This window comes from Agelaius phoeniceus, chromosome 3 (genome assembly GCF_051311805.1).
Source record: "Agelaius phoeniceus isolate bAgePho1 chromosome 3, bAgePho1.hap1, whole genome shotgun sequence".
Lineage (NCBI taxonomy): Eukaryota > Metazoa > Chordata > Aves > Passeriformes > Icteridae > Agelaius > Agelaius phoeniceus.
In genome coordinates, this window is record NC_135267.1 from 16,718,481 (window position 1) to 16,741,120 (window position 22,640).

The 22,640-nt window shown below is 35.3% G+C and overlaps 1 protein-coding gene across 1 annotated transcript in view; it reads right to left on the bottom strand.

The window, feature by feature from the left end:
* The window catches only part of EYS (EGF-like photoreceptor maintenance factor), a 792,123-nt gene that overhangs the window by 415,888 nt on the left and 353,595 nt on the right, over positions 1-22,640 (bottom strand). The window contains exons 23-26 of the mRNA XM_054630570.2: positions 11,774-12,033; positions 4,155-4,251; positions 2,917-3,024; positions 2,204-2,349 (exon numbers count right to left, since the gene is read on the bottom strand). Coding sequence (XP_054486545.2) covers positions 2,204-2,349; positions 2,917-3,024; positions 4,155-4,251; positions 11,774-12,033 — 611 coding nt within the window. The remainder of the gene's footprint in view (positions 1-2,203; positions 2,350-2,916; positions 3,025-4,154; positions 4,252-11,773; positions 12,034-22,640) is intronic.

The window sequence follows — 22,640 nt, forward strand, 5'->3', positions numbered from 1 at the left end:
GGATGATAGCCAGCAATTGGCCATTTGAACAAGGATTTTGAATTTGTATAGCTCACTTAACACACATTCTATTTTAGCCACTGAAATCTTATTTTTAATAATGACTGAAGGTGAGAAAGTGTTGATGGAGGAGCTGCAAGGCACCTTCTGTGAGAAGAGAACAGGAATTGCCTCATGACAGACACAATTTCCTCTTTTAGCTTATAACCATTCCCCCTTGTTCTATCAATATGTGACATTTAAACAGTCCCTGTGTAGGTTTCTCACAGCCCCCCTGTACACACTCTAAGGCTGCTATAAGGTTCCCTTCTCTTCTCCAGGCTTAACAGCCCAACCTTTTTGGCCTGTCTCCACAGGAGAGGTGTTCCAATCCACTCACCATTTTTTGTGACCCTCCTCTGGACTTATTCCAAAGGGTCTGTGTTGTTCTTATGCTGGGACACCTGAGCTAGACACAGGTGGGGGTTCACAGGAGCAAAGCAGAGAGGGAAAATCACCTCCCTCAACCTGCTGGCCATATTGTTTTTGCTGCAGTCCACAATATGGGTGGCTTTCTGGGCTGCAAGTGCCATGCTGACCTGACTTCCTTGTCAAACAACAGTTCCAGTTTGGGATTGTTCAGACCCACATGCAAGACCTTGCACTTGGCGTTGTTGAGCTTCATGAGATTCTCACAGGTCCATCTTTCCAGTGTGGCAAGGGCCCTCTGGATGGCATTCCTTCCCTCCAAGTAAATCAGCTGAGCCACGCAGCTTGGTGTCATAATATTTTAATAGTTGATGATTAAAGTTGTCAGTATATTTAAACATTTTTTTAAATTTAACTGATCATTGGAAACAATTCATGCTGTCATCTGTCTTTAAAGGGGCCTGGTCTTTGAAAGAAAAGTTCTTCCTAAATTACAGCTAATTGGAAAAAAATAATTACAAAAAAACCCAGAACAAAACCCAGCATCTTATCCTTTTTGGCTAAATATGTTAGGGAAACACTAAAGTCAAACTGCTTTGTCAATAATGAAAAATCAAGACAAAAGCACACCTGTGGATTGCTTGTTCCTTTTCAAATTAAAATCTCCTAAGTGCTCATGTGCAGATGTCTTGTCTTTTATAAACATGACAGGGAATTCTTACAGAAACATGTACATAAAGTTTAATACAACTGTTTTAACATTTATTAGAAATTACATCTGCAGCACCACTGCCTAATTAACAGAAGTTTCTGTGACACCCAAGAAGTACTACTTAGAACACAGGCCATCTGAAGAATATATTGCAGGGGGAGGCTTTAAAAGATTTAGGCAGGAAAATTATATAGATTTTTCCATTTTTTGCTGAAATTTCAAGGATAATTTTGAACAACAGTGCACAAGTGATATGTGGACTTAGATTTGTGGTGAATGGAAAAAGGATATACAGCTATATAGAAATTCCCATAACTGTACTTGTTCTTTGTTCTGTGGAGAATTACATTCCTCTCAGTTCAGTGCATGCAAATTGCATCCTTTTTTATCTTGTACTTTATGTGGCATTCATCACAGGCTGGGATAGATAGGAAAAACAATTTTATGCATAAAAAATGCAGAAATTATTCAATTTGAGGAAACAACTGTAAATATTTCTGCAGTCATATGATCCCATGTTTTCATGTTGCTTAAGATGGATCTATCAAAACATTGTGTATGAGCTAGCTCAGCAGCACACTGAACATTTAAATAAAAGTCAACATAATTTTAGGGAAATTTTACTGCATCTCTACCCATTAAATATTTTTTCATGACTCTGTAAAAATGTGCAGATTAACACTAAAGCCAGTGGTGTCAATCAAACAGGTCAAAAGTCAAGGTGTTTCTATGGTTCTGTACAAATTCAAATGACAAGGTAGCATATTCTCGTTTGCAAAATTTTCTCTGTATCTATGGTAATAGTTTTTTTCCTGGCTGAATTAAAAAGAATACACATTAATTTTCTTTATACTATACAATAACTCATTTCAACTGAATGTATGGGTGATTAAAGAAATTATAATTCAAGTCTTAATATCAATAATTTTGAGCTACTTCAGGAGAATTAGATAAAACTAGTTTTAAGTTAGTATTGATTTATCCTCCAATAGGGAGATTAATTTTTTTCTTGCTATAATATTAAAACAATGCAAAACCTATGAAATAAGCTTCTTGGCTGAAAGAGTAAATCCATAATCATACCTGTAAATCCAGGTAGACAGAAACACCGATAGCCTCCAAGCCTGTTGATGCAGCTTCCTCCATGTAAACAAGGCAAAGTTTCACACTCATTTACGTCCATCTCACACAGAGACCCATAGTATCCAGGTGCACAGTTACAAATGAATCTTTAGAAAAAGAAAAATCACGTATGTCAATGGAAGTAACAATGGGATCTATTGCAATACTTCAAAGCCATATGAATCTCCTTATGCCAAGCTGGTGTCCCTAATCCTCATCCATATTAAAATAATGAACAGAGTTTTCTCATTTCCATGTTTCTGAAGCAAAGAGGGTGATTTACTTTTTGTTAAATTAATAGAACAATTTGGCACAGTAATTTTAACTGAAGATATAAGAAATGACTTAAGGGCTACTGATCTTCTGGCATAAGTCTCTGAATAACTTGTGAAGTGCTGTTGAGCAAACACAGGGTTTGTACCAATCTAACAAGATCAATTTTCTTCTATTTCAGTCTTTTTCCAAATTAAAAACAAACAAACAAAAAAGTAAGGAAGAAAAGTTCTGCACAAGTTGTGCAGAAGACATTTTCCCTTCTATCTTTCTTTAATGTCACATAGGAATCAAAAAACTGAGCACTAGCATTTGCTTAGTTCATTTATGGTGAAGGTTCCATCCAAATCCATAATTAACATAAAGAAATCAGGGAAACTTGTCATTTAGTAGTGACTAACCTGTTTATAAGATCCAGGCAAGTTCCATTGTTCTTGCACGGTCTTGATAAGCATTCATTAATCTCCACTTCACATAGGGTCCCAGTAAAGCCATGTTGGCAGGAGCACCTAGCAAAAAGGATGTCACTATATTATTTTTTAGGTTATTACAAAAATTCAGGAAAAATATGGCAGATGTTGAGAGGTATTAATTAAATGGTACCAAAATCATGTTTGCTTTTTACTGGTAATTGCAGAGGGCAGTACTTTAACAAGCACCAACAAGTAGAGTGTCTGAAGCCCTTGGTTACCATTAGCTAAAGGCCACAGGCTTTGTGCTGACCCCACTGTGCAAGGGCTTACTGAGAACTTGCCCTGGCCTGAGCTGCATTTCACTTATTTGACACCTGCCCTGCAGCCAGCTGACTGATGCCTCTCATGCTATAGCTTCAGCTCTGGAATAGCATCCGTAGTGAGGGTGTGAGACACTGAGATGACCATGGTGTTACAAATAATAACCTTTTGTGTTCCACTCCTGAAGGATGGGATGACATCCAGAGGGATGAAGCAAACCTTGAGAGGTGGGCCCTTGGGAATTACATGAGATTTAATGAGACCAAGTGCAAGCTGCAGCTGGGTCAAAGCAACCCTGATATCAACACAGTCTGGGGATGAGCAGATTGAGAGTAGTCCTGCTGAGAAGGACATGAGGGTGCTGGTGAGTGAGGCCCCAAGAAGGCTTGAGACTGAAGATGTGAAAAAACCAACTGTGAACATCATAGTTCTCCTGACAAAGACTTCCAGAGGCCAGTGACCTGCAATAAGACTGCCAGTTCTCGAAGAAGAACAAGATCACTGACCACAGGATGCACACAGACTTTTTAAGGATTATCAAAGAGACAGAATTGCAAGATTTCTTATATAACAGCTCTAACTATATTCTTCATTAAGTTTTTCTATTGATTTCAACTCAGATTGTTTGTACTACTGTAAGTGGACTAACAACAACTCTGCTTTTTTAAATTGGATCCTTGTGATTTTAATTAGTCCTACAAAAAATTCTTGGCGTCATACTTATGGTGTATATGTATTACTTTTTGCACACAAGATTTAGACTATAATGTAACTGTCAAATACATTACAAACCCTGCCCCCCCTTCACTGAAGGTCAGCAAACATTAGACATTCAGAGTACAAAAGGAAAAGCTAGATGATAAAAAGCCATGTATCATATCTGTCATTCAAGTAATGTTCCTGACCTGTAGTGGTTGACCCCATCCACACAGAGACCTCCATTCTGGCATGGGTGGGAGATGCACTCATCACTGTTAACTTCACAGTAAGTGCCCTCAAATCCTGAAACACAGATTTTATTAATGGTGAATGAATGAACTCAACTACTTCATGTAAATTAAAAGGTAACAGATTCTCGTGGGCATTTGGCTATCTGAGCCTAGGACTAACTCAGACAATGAAAGTGGCTGGCCTAGAAAACCTCAGCTGCACTCAAAGCTGTTTAAGAAAAGCCTGAGAGAAGCATCAGCAATGGCTACCTCTTCTCTTTGGGGTGTTTAACCTGCAGCTCTTTGTCCCTGGTGTCTGACTGAGCTGTGTTGCAGCCATGGCCAATGCCTAGCTGTGCAGTATGCTGACTTTGGCCTACAGACAGGGGCTCCCTGGCTTGGCCTTGGAGCTGCCCCATTCCCTGTAGCCTTGACTGGCCCCTCTGCTGTTCCTGGACACAGCCACTGGTGCAGCCCGGCCGTGCCTCATTCACGTACTGTCAGACTTGTGGCTGACTGCTGCTTCTGAAGGAGCCAGCCCTTACTGCTCACTGACCCTAAGATCAGAACTACAAGTAGAAGTAACCCCGAAAGAACTTTCTCCAACTGTATTTGTTCCTTAGCTTCAGCTAGTTGATTTCCAGACAGTATATGAAGTCTCAACATACTTTAATGAACCAGAGAGAACAGATTTGGGTAGAGCATCTGGATAAATATACTGGGGAAATGCAAGCCATTTTAAAGGACAGAAAAACTTCCTTGGAGAGTGTGGGACAAAATCAGAAACTAAAAGCTGTCAGTAATTGATATATTAGAGAGTAGTGGAAGTTAGAGGACCACATTTATTCAAAGCAGTCAGTAGCTGAGAAAAAAACCCAACTGGGTTTTATATTTAAATGAAGACAAAATGTGGCTAAGGTCTTATCTGCACAGTACATCACTTGCATAATACATTCCATTTGCTTGTGTAAGTGTTCCAGAATATGTACTAAAATGAAATAAGACACTTTTTAGTGATACATGAACCCTATTTTTGCTCTTAGACAGCATACTGCATCTTATAACATTTGCATAAATAGGTGTCCTCCTAAATGTATACTTGTGGTGAAATTCTATACAGACCGTGGAGAAACTATAGCTACTCAGTTGAATTTCACAAATTCAATATATTTGTTTACAACTGATGGAGAAATGAAACCATTGCAATGAGCAAACTATTTGCATTGTATGACTTATATGCGAGTGCTGATTGCAGGTTGCCTATTTTTGAACATCACTGATATAGAAAAATTAAATTGAAACAACTTTAAATTTAGCTATTGAAATTCAGTATATATTGCTATAAATATGACAAAGGTTCTACTGCACTCTTAATTAAAACAATAAGCAAAACTTGTCAACTTTACTTTTGTAGATACCCGAATAAGAATTTTTTTTTTTTTTGTTATGTTTTGTATTTGCGGTTTTCAAGTACTTAATGAAAGTGAGGAAATACTGAAAGACCACTGTTAGAATAGTATGGCTTATTTTTATCTAGAGAAAATCTTGACTGGAAGAAATAAGTGTCTTGGTCAGAGTTCCAAAGAAAGCTGTAGAAAGAAATCTCTGCTGGTACTCCAGTATATGATCTAAACATGAGCCCACATCAAAGCAGTTGTTATTTTCTTCTTATCAGGATTATTTCTGTTCAATAACTTTTGGGCCTGACTGAAATGAACTCTTAATATTTGCTGAAGATTTCACAGCAATGTTACTATAAAGCTGGGAAAATAAAGCCTGGAACATTTCTCAAACTAGCCTTTCAATTATAGTCATTTATGCTGTTATGTTGTTATTTTTTTTCCAGAAATTTCTTGAGCATGAAAGGATACCCTCATTTAGTTTGTTTGTATGTTTCACAAAATTAAAACCCAACAATAAAACCAAAACCAAATCAAAACAAAAAAAGGTCAAAACAAACCAGCAAAAAAACCCCACTAATCTCCCCCAAAAAACTGTAAAAGAATGGTCATGATAGCAAAAAAAAATCTGTCTCAATATATTGTTTTGAAATATATCCCTCAGCACAGAAAAAATTGTATTCTGAATGGTTTAGTTTATTATGTGCAAATGAGCCTGAACCAGAGCGAACCATCCAAATACTTCTCTTATCTGTGGCATGTGTAATCTGCATCTTAATGCTCCTGAACCTTCATCTATTCCTGCCTGTATTTTGATTAAGGAAAAAAGAAAGATGAAAGAACTATAAACTAGTACACCACACACCAAGTTAGGTACTAGGCCTGGTTGTGTGAGTAGGCAGAAGTCATTGACACACCAAATATTCAGTAGGTGTTTGATACATGCCATTCAGTCCCACTGAGTAAGAGCAGAAAAGTTGACAACACATTTCTCTAACTCTGGTTTAATTAAGAAATTGGAGGGCATTAGTGAAGACACTAGGACTTATAGGACTATTTGTAGTCAGCTTCCTCATCTGTAATTTCTCTTTTATTTGTAATGTTTGAAATTTCTAGAACTAAATTTGATTACTGAGTGGAAGGCTGTCAATGGGCAGGGAAAATGGAACTTTACTGAAAAGGACACACTGAAGGTAAACCAATGTAACATTATAAATAACTCACAGATATAGATATATTTTAGCTTTATAATGCTATTGCAATTAGTTTAAAACATTTGTGAATGTATTGAATATGTATAGATATATTTGAGGAAGTATCTCAGTAAGGTTAATTTTTGTAGTAACATAAAATATTCAAGACTTTCAGAAATTAACAGAGATGAAAAACAACTGAAAATTATTACAGTTCCTTATTACAGTGTTACAAAATAAAATCTTATTTCTCTCTAATTTTAATTGTTCAGGTGGCGTGAAAGTTACTTTAATGATATGAGGTATAGGAACATCTGGAAAGCTGTTACTTAAGATGAGACAGATGCTGATTTTACTTCTGTTTCTCTGAAATATAGGAGATCCTGCATTGGAGTTTGTCAACTCTGTCTATGGGGCTTCTGGGAATTGCAAAGTGATGGAATATGCAGAATACAGAAGCTAAATATCTGCTGTCACAGTTATGGTCATTTCCATCTCCTTATTCCATTGCAGAGAAATATTACGAAATTGACCTCTGCAGGTAACAGGGTTCTAATGGGATTCTTTTGCCCTAATCTCTCTACTGTTTCACTCATCAGAACAGTACCATAGATGTTTCTCTCCTTACCATGAACTATTTATGAACCAATGTTTGCAAACAGCAGAGATATAATAGCAGTCCCATAATCATTAGTTCAGGTACTTAGGTTGTTCAGCATAACATAAGTAGGTACATGAATCAAAATCAGAGGTGTGTAAAATATTAGGCACTGTAAAAAGGCTATTTCCCTCTGTAAATTATGTATGCGTATGTCTGAAAAAGAAACTGGCACTGAAGGACTCAGAAATTTGACAATGGCAAACTCCAATTTGAACAACTTGTTTTTCATCATCCGTTTATTATTTCTGCTTGGTATTATAAATTTTCTACATTATGATAATTTTCACTTAGCCTTGTTTCAGGCATTGGCTGAAAAATATTTTGCCTTGGTTCAAATTTCTAGCTATAAGGTCCTATAGACCAAATAAAAATGATCACTAACATCTAGAACAAAGAGTAGGTGTCATGGGAAAGCTATTGACAGGAGACTGATAAAAGAGGTGAAAAAGTCCAGGGAAAATCTGTTTAAAACAAGGACTTCAAAAATTACCTTGAAGCATAAAGAATGTATTGCTTTTAGAAACGACAAAGAAAAAATAAAATGCATAATTCCAGTAAAATTAAAAACTGTTGCTATTGTTTCTCCTTAGAGATGAGTCCTTTTTATAATTTCCCTGGAACAATACACATAATTTCATTACACCCTAAAACTGATGGCTTTAACCTTAAGCCCCATGCATAAACCAGTTTTTCAACTTCTCAGTTTCTAGCTTTCTATTTTTAAAGCTGCAATGAAGATAAATAAGATGACAAAGCTTTTGTGTACTTGTGTGCTGTAATGACAAATGTTGCTACCCCCTGCTCTTTTTACTCCTCTCTAAAACGGTGTGCTTCCAAAAGCTATGAAATTTAAAAAAACAAAAACAAAAACAAACAAACAAAAAACCACAAAAAAACAAAAAAAACCCAAAAAACCAACCAAACAAACCCAAAAAACCCCAACTTTACAGCAAAACCACATGAGGCAACTGGTCAAGAATTCAGCCTGCCTATCACCTGAAAGATTTTTCCTAAGCTGCCTAAATAGTCGGCAGAGCGACATAAGCATTTCTACAGCATTAGCCATTTCACTTTATATGTCTACTTTTGTGTGAAATGAAGTACATTAGAAAATAATACGTCCTTAATGTAATACTGTGGACATCCACAATCCAGACATTTCCAGTTTATGTCTTTCAATAATACATACATTATTATATTGGTCCAATCTCCCTTCTACCATAACTAATTAAGATGTTACTGAGTTAACACAAATGCTGGCTGTCCAAATAATCCATATTTCTGAAAAGAGTAGGTAAAGCTTTAATATGAACTCTCTCTATATGTATGCAATACTTAATGTAGAATATGTAGCATTTCCTGATAATTTTTCTATCAGAGAACGTTTATGGAAAATTGTTTCCATTGTAATAAGGAGAATGCATGAACATCCTGAGGTTATCCTATTTGTATTACTTGGACTAATGAAGGAAGTTCTACATCTAATTTTAATGAGAGATTATTTTCTACCTTCTAAGAAGCAGGAATTCTAGGAACCACTTTAATTCAGCAATCTTGGCCTTCTCTTCCTCTCTTTATGTCAGCAACAACTCTATCTGCCTTTCCTACTAGCTTGCCTTGCTACTATATAGCTACTATACTAATAACTACTAATAGTTCTCATAAAAGAATAAATCACAGTTTAAAAAAGTCTTATTAGAAAACACTGGATATTTTCTGGCCTGTAGTTTATGGTTGCAAATTACTTTTTATCTTGTTATTCTCTGCAATATTTATGCGCTTATAATTACACAGGTTTCACACTTTCTTAAAACTGTTATCTTTTATCTCTATTTCATCATTAATCAAACTTGTTCATCAGCTCCAGCAGAGAGCTGATCTTGCACTCAGTAGTTGTATGCCTTCTCATAGTTTTCCTTGATTCTGAATACATTTCTTCAGTATTTTTTTTTTCTTGGAACATAATTCTTAGCAAGCGTCACTATTTTTACCAAAATGTCCTATCTCTCTTTCGGGTTGCCTCTAAAGCACTAACAGTTTTGTGCTTGCCATTATCTAGAAGAGCATGGTCTAATGCCTAGACTCTTGTTTATTTACATTCTATTTTACTTATATATGCAGTTGAATTGGTCTTTGGATCTTTCTCATGTAGACCTTTTGGGGAATTTACAAATAGTGGCCAAGACTCATCTACAAATATTTCAACATTATTTAAATTATATAGTCTTGCTTACATCTCCTGCCTAGCTTTTCTGTTACACTAAATTTTCAGTTCTATTATTAAGATTAATTCTAAGAATGGAGTTTTCTAATACTGGAAAGACATGTTGATAAATTAAGCAATAAAAATTCTGCTATTTGCCCTAAGTTTTCCATTCCTTCTGTTTTCTTTGCATTTAGTCTGTATTATTTAAGGAGATCCAGTGCTGGCTATATGATTAACAGCTCAAACCCATATGTGCCCACAATTGTCTTGATCAAACCCTTGCTTATCAATTACTGGCAAAGTATTTGAGAGGGGTTTTCTCTACACCTCTTGGGAAACTTGTTCTACAGCAGTGATTCTTAAGCTTTTGCAATAATGGCCCTCCCTTCAACATTTTTGCAACCTTGAATATACCATTGTGCAATTGTAGAGATCATAACTTTTTAAACTGTTTAACCTGCTTCTGTGGACAATTTGACTAACACTGTTCCATGATCTATGAGATGAGAGCCCAGTTTTGTTACACAAATATTATAATCTATCTCTTTGAAGGAAGAAAACCTCTGTATCTAGGGCAAACAGCTCAAGAGGAAGTTTTACATTAACAGTATTTATAGAATTTTAGAACTCTTTATAGCAAAATCAGCTATAGTTCCCCAATGTACATACGGGAACAAAGATGCAACTTTGTTTTATACTACATCTAATCATGACTTAATCACCTTCCTACCAATTTGCTGTGGTAATTCTGTCCTAAGCTAACATTTTACATCAACTTTTATTCTGCCCAATTCATACTCTATCAGCTTTTATCTTCTCTGACCTAGCCAACACAAATCCTCTTTTTCTTCTAAATATGTACCACTGGCAGTGGTATAATTTATGGTCCTATTGTACCCATCTCAGATATGGTGTTCAATGATATGGTGTTCTCAGATAGTTTTTAAAATTTGGTAAGCACTGCTACATTTTGTGATTCCTGTTATACCAGACTCAACCTTTCTAATGACTGGACTGTTAGCTACTGGCAAGTTTAATCCACATGCCATTTACTACTAAATCAAGTGTTTTGGAGTAATCTACCTATATTTTTGAAAACCAGCTTTTCTAAAGATGCTTCACTAAGCAACTTGCATACCTCCCCGGTGATGTTTGGGTTTTTTCCTCAGCAGCTTGCGGTAACATTTACCGTAATAGTAAAAAAACCTAAGGTTTTATATGCTCCTCCCTCCTAGATTTTATATCCATATCTTTTTGTCACTTATCCATATCATTTGTCACTTAATAAATGACAAATAATAGCATTTTCATGTAACACTGCAGTTATCTGCTAGCCTTTGTCCCTAAGAGGCCCCTATGTTTATAGGCATAACAGTGAAAACTTCAAAATCCTGCTCCAATTCCAGTTTCAGTAATTGTACTCCCCCGCTTTTCTAACTTTTCTAACTTTTCAGTACAGTTGTTAATTAGTTAATTTATTCTTCAATTCCTACATGGATGTGTATAGCAATGTTCTGCACAGTTAAACTGTTGCTCTGTTTCACCTTGGCAGTTCTTGTACATTGAGGGTGAGATTGTGTCTTTTAAGCCATGGCCCAGGGAAGCTGTCAGCACCTGCTGTGATTTGGTTCCTTGTGCATACAGGGAGAAACCCACTATATCCATTAAGCAAGGGAAGATTACTTCCCTGATGTGCCAGGCCTTCCTGACAGCTCAGCAGGAAAAGAAACAATTTCCAACTTGCTCCAATTTTTATACTTCCACCAATTTGCATACATTTTTTCTAAATCTGCCTGTCTGTTTTGTCAATTTAGTTTGTCTTTGCTGGCCAGGTGCATGTCTATCTCTATGTCATTGTAACAATTGACTGAGAAATACTGATTCTGAGTGCTGAATTTAAGACACCATAGATTTAATAAGTATTGTAACATAAGAAATTAATAATAAGTAAACTGACAGCTATCTTCCCAGTCTTTTAACACAACTGATAAACCTGCTGCAATTCATAATGGTTTTATGTTCTTTGAAACATATTCTTTGCCACTTACACTAAAGATAGTGACAAATTCAATATATATTTGCAATTTTCCAGAGCACAACAGAAAATGGAAGAAATTAACTATTCCAGTTCTCACCTGTTCTGCAAATGCACATTGGATTTCCATCTACTTGTGCCAAGCAGGTTGAATTGTTTATACATGGATTGTAAGGCAGCTCACAGGGACTGAAGCGCTGGTGGCAGAAGTCACCAGTATAAAATGGAGGACAAATGCATACGAACTGCCCCGGCTTCACAGATTCGAAACACGTGGCTCCATTCAAGCATGGTTCAGATTCACATTCATTTATATCTTCACTGCAGTCTGGCCCTGTCCACCCTGCTATACATGTGCATCTGCAGGAGTGAAAAAAAAAAAAAAGAAAAAGAGCATTGACATGGCAGAATAAAAATTAACAGCTTGGCCCAATCACTTCCAACCCTTTCTATTTTAAAAATAACAAAAAATTTAAAACAATATCAATAATACATTTCTGTGACTAGTTTTTCTTTTCCTGGCAATTGTATCAGAATGCATTATGAATAAAAGTTAAAATTAAAAATGAAAATTAAACATGAAAAGTAAAATTTCTAAATGTTAAATGAATTAAATGAATTAAAAATGAAAATTAAACATGAAAAGTAAATTTTCTAAATGTTAAGGATTAGAAGGACATCTTTTCATATGTATGAAACTAATAAGTACACCAGTGTTTAGGGTGAAATGCATCAGGTAGCATATCCAGTACATTTAAGAAAGTAGGAATCATGAGGGATCCTAATTTCATTGTATTCTTTCTCTTTTTTGAATGCTTTTGTGAAGATCTGGTAATTATAATACAGGAGAAAAAACTTCGACCAAAATCTAAATTACATCTGAATGTAAGTAACCTATCTACATGAATGAGGTAAATATCTTTTGTTTTTCACAATATACATAAGATGTGGTTCTGTAAATTCAAAGGAAACAATTTGCTAGTGTTTCAAAGCTTGCAGGGCCAAATTTCTTCACTAGCTGCAATAAAAGAGGCCTCTATGTACTTTAAAAGTCATACATTCCTGTTACTTTCACTGTAAATAAAATTGAATTTAATTTTATTTTTGCAGATATTTGGCAGGACAAGATCCAATATGAAAGATGAACTATTCGAGCTCTTGTCTACTTTGATCAATATTGATTTCAGGTATTAAATCATTCAAATATATCTTCATTGTTATAATTGGATAAGAAAAATTGTTCTTAAATAACAAACAGGTCGTTTAATGGAGAATCTGTTGTGTAGTTCTGTTCTGTAAGGCACAGGTATTTCTTGCCACATGAAAGGCAAATTTTACCCCTTAAAAAGATCCAGTCTTTTCTTTCAGATTTTTTTGTGTTCTGTGTTATTTAGTTGTGGGATACAATCACTATGTCACATAAAAAGAAATGGATATTACAAAGGAATTTTATTTATACTTTTAAAGGCCTGAGTATTTTAGCATTAAGGATTTAAAAATCAGGTTACTGTATTTTTCTCATGTTAAAAACTAATACCCATTGCTATAAAAAATCATTCAGACATTCTTAAAATAACTGACAAAAATCACATTTCAGAACTCATAATTTAAAATACTTAAGACATACTTTTGGAAATATGGTTAAAAACAATTTCTTTTTATTCTCTGCTTATGCATAACAAACATACCTGCTTTTGATACACATGCCAAAATGCATTTATTATCTAGCAGCAACATCCACTGAATAACACTGCATTCCCAATTAGTGCTTTACTGAATTTTCTCTTAAGTAGTCAATATATAAAAGCATCAGACTCTTACAAATTAAGCATCTCCAAATGTCTCATAGTGAACATAGGAGAACAGTGACCCAACAGATGTTAATTGTTTAGCAGCTGCTCTTTTTTTTGTTGACTTCTTTTATGAAGTTGTGAATAAATTACTACTGATGCAGTACTACAAATTGGTATGTAGCACTTGGCTATGCTCCATTTTTAGCTTAAAAAGCTCATTAAGTGGAGAGCCTTTCACTTTGTATTAGGAGAACATGGTTCAGTTCTGACCTGGTCCAGCTTTATGGATATAACTGAGGTGCAGAGGAGCAAACATTAAACACATTTCATTCCCTTTTTCCCCCTAATGAGTTTCATAACTGCCTTTGAGTTATCAAAACTGTTCTGTATGACTACAGGGAACACTAGGTCACTGAAACACAGCAGTTATCTACACTGCACAACTAGCCAGTCCTACCCTGGCTTCATGCCAGCTCCCCGCTGAGGTGCAACAGTCAATATTAATGCAAAGGAGACAATTAATAACAGAGCTTTTTGTACTCCTTTCTGGATTATTAAAAAGAGTTACTGGAAGCCTCATTAAATGTGAAAAAAAAATAAAATACATAGAAGCATCTATCCTGAGGCCCAGTTTTAAGAATCAAGACAAAATTTTGTGTTAATGAGAACTGTTATTTAAAAAAAAGTAAGGGGGTGTTAGGACCATTAAAAGTGAGTTATAAATTAAGCTATTATAGCTGTTATTCTTGGAAACAAACTGATCAAAAGGCAAAAATCCAAACACTTTCTCAAAATGACTAATTTTTTTCACTTCATTACAAAAATCAAGATGATTTCTAGAATTCTCAGGGGGAAAAAAAGGCTGATATATGCTTTTAAGAGTCCATATAAAGATAGCCAAAGCTGAATTAATTTCTATTGTTTTACCAACTTGCCAATATCAGTATTTTTCTTTCCAATAACCAAATCCAAATACACCCATTGATATTAGAAAACCAAATCATGACTGTTTTGTGTAAAATATTAGTTTTAACAAGCCCCATTAACTGCTTAGATTGTGACATGTGTAGAATTCCTCCAACACATATGAATCAGCTTCCCTAAGTATTATCTCTTTACTTTCCATACATATCTCTATAAATTGAAAAGCTTTCTATAGAAAAACAACCAAAAGGAGGGGGCAGTGAAAATACACAAATTATATTTATGGTTTTATATTTTACCACCTGTATTAACATTAAAGTCAGAATTAAAAAATGCAAAATCTAGTCATGAATTGTATCCAGAGAAGTAGTGTTAAAGTAGTAAGTTCCTCTGTCTCCATATGATGAGTTAAGTATTAAATTTGGTTCTTAGTTGCTTGAAAATCCCCTTTCTACTTTTCATATTACAGTGAAATATAGGTGTCACCTGTCTTATATCCTACATTAAAGGTATTGAGGAATTAAAAAACAGGGAAGGGGTTTAAGAATACCTGAATTGTTGATTTTGGAAAAAAAGTTTCTGAGGTTCATCTAGACTCCCCTGCTCAAAATCAGTACAACTAGAGTTTTCTCAGGACTGTGTTCAGCCTGGTTTTGAGTATCTAAAAGACGGAGACTCCACAGCCTCTCTGGGAAATCTATTCCAGCACCTGACCACCCTCACATCACAAAAAAGGAGCATTTTTTTTATCTTCATATGGAATTTCAGGTAGTTTGCCTTCTGCCCACTGCATATTTTCCTGACACTGGATACCCCTGAGAAGAGTATGCCTCCTTTTTTATTGCTCTTTTTTATCAATTTTACATATTGTCAGGAGCTTCTGTGGGCCAACAACATTCTAGCTGCAGAGGCTGTCTCTCCTGAATCTTAAGAGTTCTAAAGTGGCCGTCTGTCAATTAGAAAATCATATTGGGGGGTTTATTCCAAATTAGCTCAGCTAGAAGCTCTGGAAAATGCCAAAGCTTAACAAAAGCACATGGTTGACTCTTGGGGATGGTCCTGTGCAGGGGCAGGAGCAGGACACAATGATCTTTGTTGATCTCTTCCAACTCAGCATCTACTGTGATAAACAGTAACAGTAATATTCATATAGATGAATATTCCAGAGTAGAACAAATTTCAGAAGAAGCTATTTTTTTCCTTTAAATATCTTTCTTTATAGCATAAAAATACAAGAAACTGGTTTTTTTAGTCTTCTGTGTAGAAAGCATTTCAGAAAATATCAGTCAGAGTACTTACCTTTGCCACAGATAAAGGTTTTACAGACAAAATTACAATATTTAAGAAGAACCAGAACTGCTTTTTCCTCAGTGGTTCAGTCAAAGGAACAGGAATCCTAAACTGAACCCTCAGCTACAGTGTGCCCATCATTCAACTGCCTCTTTGACAGATTCTTGATGAGAAATGGCAAGACATTCAGTGAAGTTTAGGTCAGTCTGTTAGCCATACAATGCATGCAACAATGGGCCATTCTACAGTAAGATTTATGCTGTTTAGTGCATTCAATCAAATCAACTAAGAGCCTGAGAAACCACGGTGCTTAGTGACAAATTTATTCCTTGTAATCTAGAGGCTATTGGACCATCTGAAGTAGAGAAATAAGAGCTTGCTTTCTATACACACACAGCTGGAAATTTAGGGCACCAACACACACCACAAAGCTCCAAGAACATACACTTCCAGTCACTACAAAGGCTTCAAACACTCGTGTTTCTATCTCTTCTTTCCTTCTACAAGCATGTTTTTTTCTTTCATACTCTGAAAGTTTATTATGTTCTTTTTTCCACAGAGAGCTACCAGACCTCTTTCACCAGCTTCAACCTGAAAAACCTGTCACGAGTTTATCTCTGAAGTCCTTGTGCTTCTAAATACTAAAATACTGTAAGTTCTTTACTCTCATATACCACCCTGAGATGATCTCAAATTTTCACCTATGTCTCTCCTCCTCTCCCCTAAATTCATTTGAGCCTGCCTTTACAATCATTACCATAATTCATTCTGTACTTTATTCCTTGAGCTCTCCGTTTGTAACCAATCAAATGTTTGTAACCAATCAATCTGATTAACTGATTAGAGAAAACAGTAACTTGGGCTGCAGTGCTTATGCTCTGATGGAATTAACAATCTTGAAGGATATAGGACAGCAGTGGAGTAGTCAGGACCCTGAATTTTAGGAAAGGAAACTTTCAGTTGATTAGCAGTTTAGATTAAATTTCAGTATTTGGGTCCATGGGATCCCCTAGGAAACAGCCTTCAGGGAAAAGGGATCTGAAGAAAGCTGGCAGATCTTTAAGGACTTTTTTTTTTAGAGCACACTTCTTGATTTCGCCATGTAAGAAATCAGGTAAAGAAGGCAGAAGACTAGCATGCCTTAGTAAGTATCTCCTGGGTAAACTGAAGTACTAGAAGGAAATACACAGGCAAGGAATAAGGGATATATACCCTTATTATGGTATATGAGATGACATATGAGATTATGGGATGTCATCTGGATATGTAGTAGTGGTATTAGGAAAGCTAAGGCCCATTTAGAGCTTAATTTGGCAAGAGCTGCAAAGAATAAGAAAGGATTTACAGGTATGTTTGCCACAAAAGTAAGGTTAAAGAAAACATACCGTTGCAATAAATAAGACAGGAGAACAGGCGGCAACCAACAGAGAGAAGACTGAGATAGTCAACATTTTTTTTTGCCTCAGTTTTTACTTTTAATCTCACATCCCACCTCTCTGAAGCTCATGCCAGGTACTGAGGGACTGAAGTCCTTCCCATCCTGGGAGAAGGTCAGGTCTGAGGAATCTGAATATACCTAAGTGCATGGAACTCCATGAGATGCATCCCAGGGGCCTGAGGGAACTGGCTGATGTAGCTCTCTCCAAAGGATTAAGCAGTAAGTAACCAATGACCAATTTGTCCATCACAGAGTAAATTGATAGGTGGACATAAATTGAAAAAATTCTACGTTAAAGAAAGTCCACCTGCCTTTATCTGCTGTTTGGATAAGGACATGAAGCTAAAATTAGGGGAAAAAAACCCATTGTTATCTTTGTCATACACACACATACCATTTTTTAATTTAACTGAGATGTAGATACTGGCTTATGAGAACTATATACATCACCTGAAGTCTACAAATTGAATCTGAAGTGGTGGCTAAGAAAACATAAATTAAGTACTTGGGGAATGGTACCAGGTAATAACAGACATAAATGGATATTGACCCCAAACTGGAGAAAAATTAATTGGGAGGTATATTGTTGGGAAGAGAGATAAAAAGATTAAGTTTCTGTCACTCTATTAATATTGTCTAAGGGTGTCTTTTGCATGTTTGATGCATACAGAAAGCCTTCAAAAGGCTTATGTTTTTATTCCCTTCCAGTTCAATTGCTTCTGACTTTTATTGCTCTTTCTTTTAATTTTAAAGATATACTCTATTTGTTCTGTATGTTTTCCTCCCATAATTCTCTGCTCATGTTCTTCCATTTGGTAACAGTAACTAAAATTTATTCCCGATATTCTGTGTATTCAGGAACATTACATTACAAAAAAACCCCAAACAAACATATTTTATAGGAACAGATAGAGAAAGTTGTATCTGTTTGTTTTCCATATATTTCTTCCTTAATTCTCTATTTGAAGCTATGAGTTCACATAATCACAAGGTAGAATTCAGCTCTATGAGACAGCAAGCTACATTTCAGCTTCTGCTTTAAGCTCTGTTTGAGATGCAATGCACACATTTCTGTTTCAGGAAACAGAATTTAACATGCTACAAAGGGTATTTATACTTCCAACTCTTTTTTTTTCATGCTGCTGCTTTATTTTTTCCATTTTCCTGAACCAGAATATAAGATACGTCTTATATCAGGCTGGATACAACTTTCAGACTACTGGACCCCAGAGATGAGGTACACACTCATTTTCTTTTTGTATCAAACTCTTTCCTTATTTATCCCAATAACAGCAATTTGTCCTGTCTACAAGACCAGATAAATTTACATTGTTATCTGTTTCAGCCAGTGAACATTAAAATATTTAAAAATCTCTAATCAAACTGTCTCATTTGAATGTTTGTGCTTTAAAAGCACAAGTGCTGAATACTTTGAATACTTTTAATTAAGAAAGACAATAAAACAAGTAAAAACTACAATAAGCAAAACTGAAGATTATTTCTGTCATGTGGGAGGATCACTTGGGTCGTATGGCCCTGAACCAGAAAATAAAACATGTTTGGTATCAACAGTCTAGTTCATAGACCACTACCATGGGGAAAACCATTGTTGAAGTTCCTTCCCATTAGTCTTGCCTACTTAAATTCCTATTTTAGAAGCAGTAGAAATTAATTTTAAAATAAAAAAAAATACCTTCAATGTTTGGGTGCACTTTTTACTCTTGCTTTATAGTTTTGGTTATTATCTAAGGTGTTAGAAAAACTGTTTGCCATCTTCAAGTTTTTTAAAATAAATTATAATAATAGCTACGAATACTGAATCATCCCTTAAAATTTAGGAACTTCCCTGTCCCAAACTTACCATGATGTACAAAAAGGATATCATAGTAATATGACAATTTTGGAATGTAGTTTAGCAAGTTATCACACAACACAGGATGAAGAGAAAGAAAGGTCTGTTTAAATTTGTGTCCTGTGTGTCAAACAATTTTCTGAGTAGCAGTATTAATTTCTTGAATTACTGCAGACCCCCACAGAGAATGTTTATGCATTTTGGCATGTGAAGCTGCTCTTTGAGTAACATTCTCTATTAACTAAACCCACATTAGACTTCCTTCTGTTCCTGACAAAATGCAAAGGGAAAAGGACATAAATGCCTTTTTGTCTTACCATCTCTGGTCACTAACACCAAGAGCTGCATTCTTTGCCTGTGTACCTTTCATCACTGGAACAACAATCAGTACAGCAGCAACAAGGTAATTCAAGATTTCACCATACAGTCTGAGACAAAATATGTAATTTGCAGCCTTTTTAACAGGCAGCACCCCTACAAAGATGTGACAAGGAGAAAGCCCTAAATTTGTGAAAAGTGAGCATCAGTAAATCAATGCTACTATAAACAGTAAGTAAATGATCTGCCTGCAATATCTTGGGTGGTACTGATTCACTTTGGTAGAGAAAAAAAGAGTACTATTTCATTCTTTTAAGAATCAGAGGGAATCAGTTGTCATGTGGCTTCCAAGTTACAGCAGTTAATCTGTTAGATTCAGATGTTGAATAAATCAGCTATCAGGATGACACTCCATCTTTCAAGGATTTTGAATAAAAGGCTTCCTTCTCCCCAGTTGCCTGTGTGCTTGTGCTCCTCTCTCTTAATTTAATGCTGGTCTTTGATGACAACTGGGTTTATTGCTGCACCTGTGGAAACTGGTATCTTCAGCACTATTTCCCCTTGGAAATCTCTTCCTCTACTCAAGATTGCTGTGCAAAGAGCCTAGTTGTTATGGAAAGAAGCTCAATGCCTTTCCTCGGTTTTTATTGCTCTGATATTCTCTGAGAGTTACAGGTAACTCTTACAGTATTTTAGTATTGATTTTGAGACAAGTCCTCTTTGACCTGAGAAATCAGAAAAGAAGAAAATTGCTGCACTGAAAAAGTAGGAGCTATCACCTGAATGCAGGTAACAGCTCCTCCAGGAGAAACATTTGTTAAATTTCGGAAGTTTAGCAATGCAGCTGTAGTTCTGTCAATTGACCTCAAAGCTCTTCACCCTTTATACAGAGATTACACTGATTGCAGAAAAGAAAAAATGAACTCTCTGGGTAGAGTGCTCACAGTGGAAGGGATTTTGGCTCAGGGGGAGTAAAGGAGAGCATTTCTGGTCTGTTCCTTCCAACACAGGCAATCAAAAAAGGGCAAATAAAGGTGATTACAATTGCAATCTTTATTAGCAATAATTAGCATGGCAACATGAAGTGCTAGGTAACATGCTCCAACTCTGCAATTTTATGAAGCATGAACAATACAAATCTAACTGTGAAGATAGATTACCTTGACATTTGGAGAATTGGACATGAGAAAAAATTGAACATAATGCACACCAATCCGAAAGTCTGTGCAAATGACCTTGCATAATTATTTGAATGGACGAGCAAAGAGATGTTTATCTCCTTCATATTGGAGTTTTGAACTCTGCAAGTCATTTAAGCAAGACATCTCTATCAGTTTAGGGGGGAGGGGAGGCAACTGCTTCCAATAATCTACGGAAAATTGTTCAGAATTGTTAAATGATGTTTACTTAGGGTCTACTCAAGTTCCAAGGAAGAGAATCATAGAAGAAAATATTTCTATGGCTCAGACTGACACAAAGCACTATCTGATCCAAGAAAAGAAGCAAGAGTATAAGAAAATATTTATTTGAACAAATGGACTAATATATTATTTCTCTTTTTTTCCCTTTTTTCTTTTGATTTATTCAAAACATAGAAGACATTGAATACTTTATGCCTAGAACCAATTAGATGCCTATAAAAAACTGATGACCAAGGATAGATATAGTATTTATTATGGTAGAATATATTAGATCATCATGACATAACTTAACCATATAGTATCTATGCTTATATATTTGAAGAGAACTATTGAAACATTTTCAACACTCAGCAGCAGTCATGCTAACTTCAACATTATAACTCAGATTTTCAAAAGAGCCTGTAGAAAATAAAACTAGGAAAGGCTAGAGAGTGTCATAATTAATACTGGCAGTCTAGAAAATACTTTGTAAATAGATTAAGAAGCAGAGATGTCTCTGTTTTCATATTTGTTATTAGAATAAGAGAAAGAAAAGAAAAAAGGATTTGCACAAACTGCCCTTCATTAATATGCCAAATTATAACCTTTTACCATTCACCTAACAGTGCAAGAGGATTGTAACCTCAAAAAAATACCAGAGGCAATAACATTTCATCTTTCAAGACTAAATTTACCAAAAATCACTGAACACAGATCTTGATTAGTTTAGCCAAAGAATATTTATAGTAGCAAACGCTTGAAAAATTTTTTCAAGGAGTGCTACAATTTCGAAGCATATAAATAGTAACAAAAAAAAGAAAAAGAAAAAAATTAAGCCTCTTGAAGCAAGGCAGTACTTCTCAAAGTTATAAAAAACAGACAAGCAAACAAACAAATATATCTGCACTGCTCGAATACTGCAGTAACACATGAGGTAACTATTTTTCTACTCCAGATTCTGTTAAAAAACCCAAATTTGACTTGTCGTGTCCTGACAAATAGCATTTTAAAAAATAGCTTTGTCCTTATAAAGATTATTGTTTTGATATAAACTATAAAAGCAAACAACAAATATTATTTTCAGTTTGTCTCCAACAGTCAGTTATATCTTTATCTACCTTTGATATCTACTGTTATATAAACAATCCAACTTTCTCCTACGGGTGTCTCACTGAGTTATTTCAATAGGGCAAACCTATGAAAATTTTATGACTGTCCCTTCCTGACAGGGAATGAACAAGTCCAAGAGACCTACATATAACAATGCTTATGGATGCTCATAGAGAGCTGTGATTTTTTGTATTCATAGTCCCTTTTCTCCACCTGTGACCTTCAAAGATAAAGGCTCACTTCTATAACTCTGATAGATTTTTTTTCATATATCCAAACTGGCATTTAGTAGAAGAAAATATGATGGTTACTGGTCCCGAATTAGTCTGCTTGCTATTGCTGAAGAGTGAGCACTGGTTTATAGAGGACCTCTAACAGTGCACAATCTGTAATTTCAGTCTAAATAAATTCCTATAATGCTTCTATTGATCTAACAGAGCACACACAGTGTAAATCCCAGACAAATCCAAAAAGACAATTAACTAAAATTTTATTACCTATAGAAGCTAGTGGTGGGGAAGCCAAAGTTGATTTTCTAATTGTGTTTAGTTTACTTATACTAGAACTATTTAATTTTTAATTTTTACACGTGTACATGTGTTTCATATTATATTGCCATATACAAGCAATTATTTCTAAAATGCAACTGTTTTATCCCACTCATAATTTTTCAAAATTGTTTTTTCTAAATATACAATAATGCTCTTCTCCAAAACCAATTTTTTAGTTCCCATCACATTCTAATATTTTTTAAGATATTGTGACTTTTATACTCTGAAAATAATTCTCTACTTCAAAAGAAAATGCCTCATAATTGAAGTTGAAACCTTGGTATTCTTTTG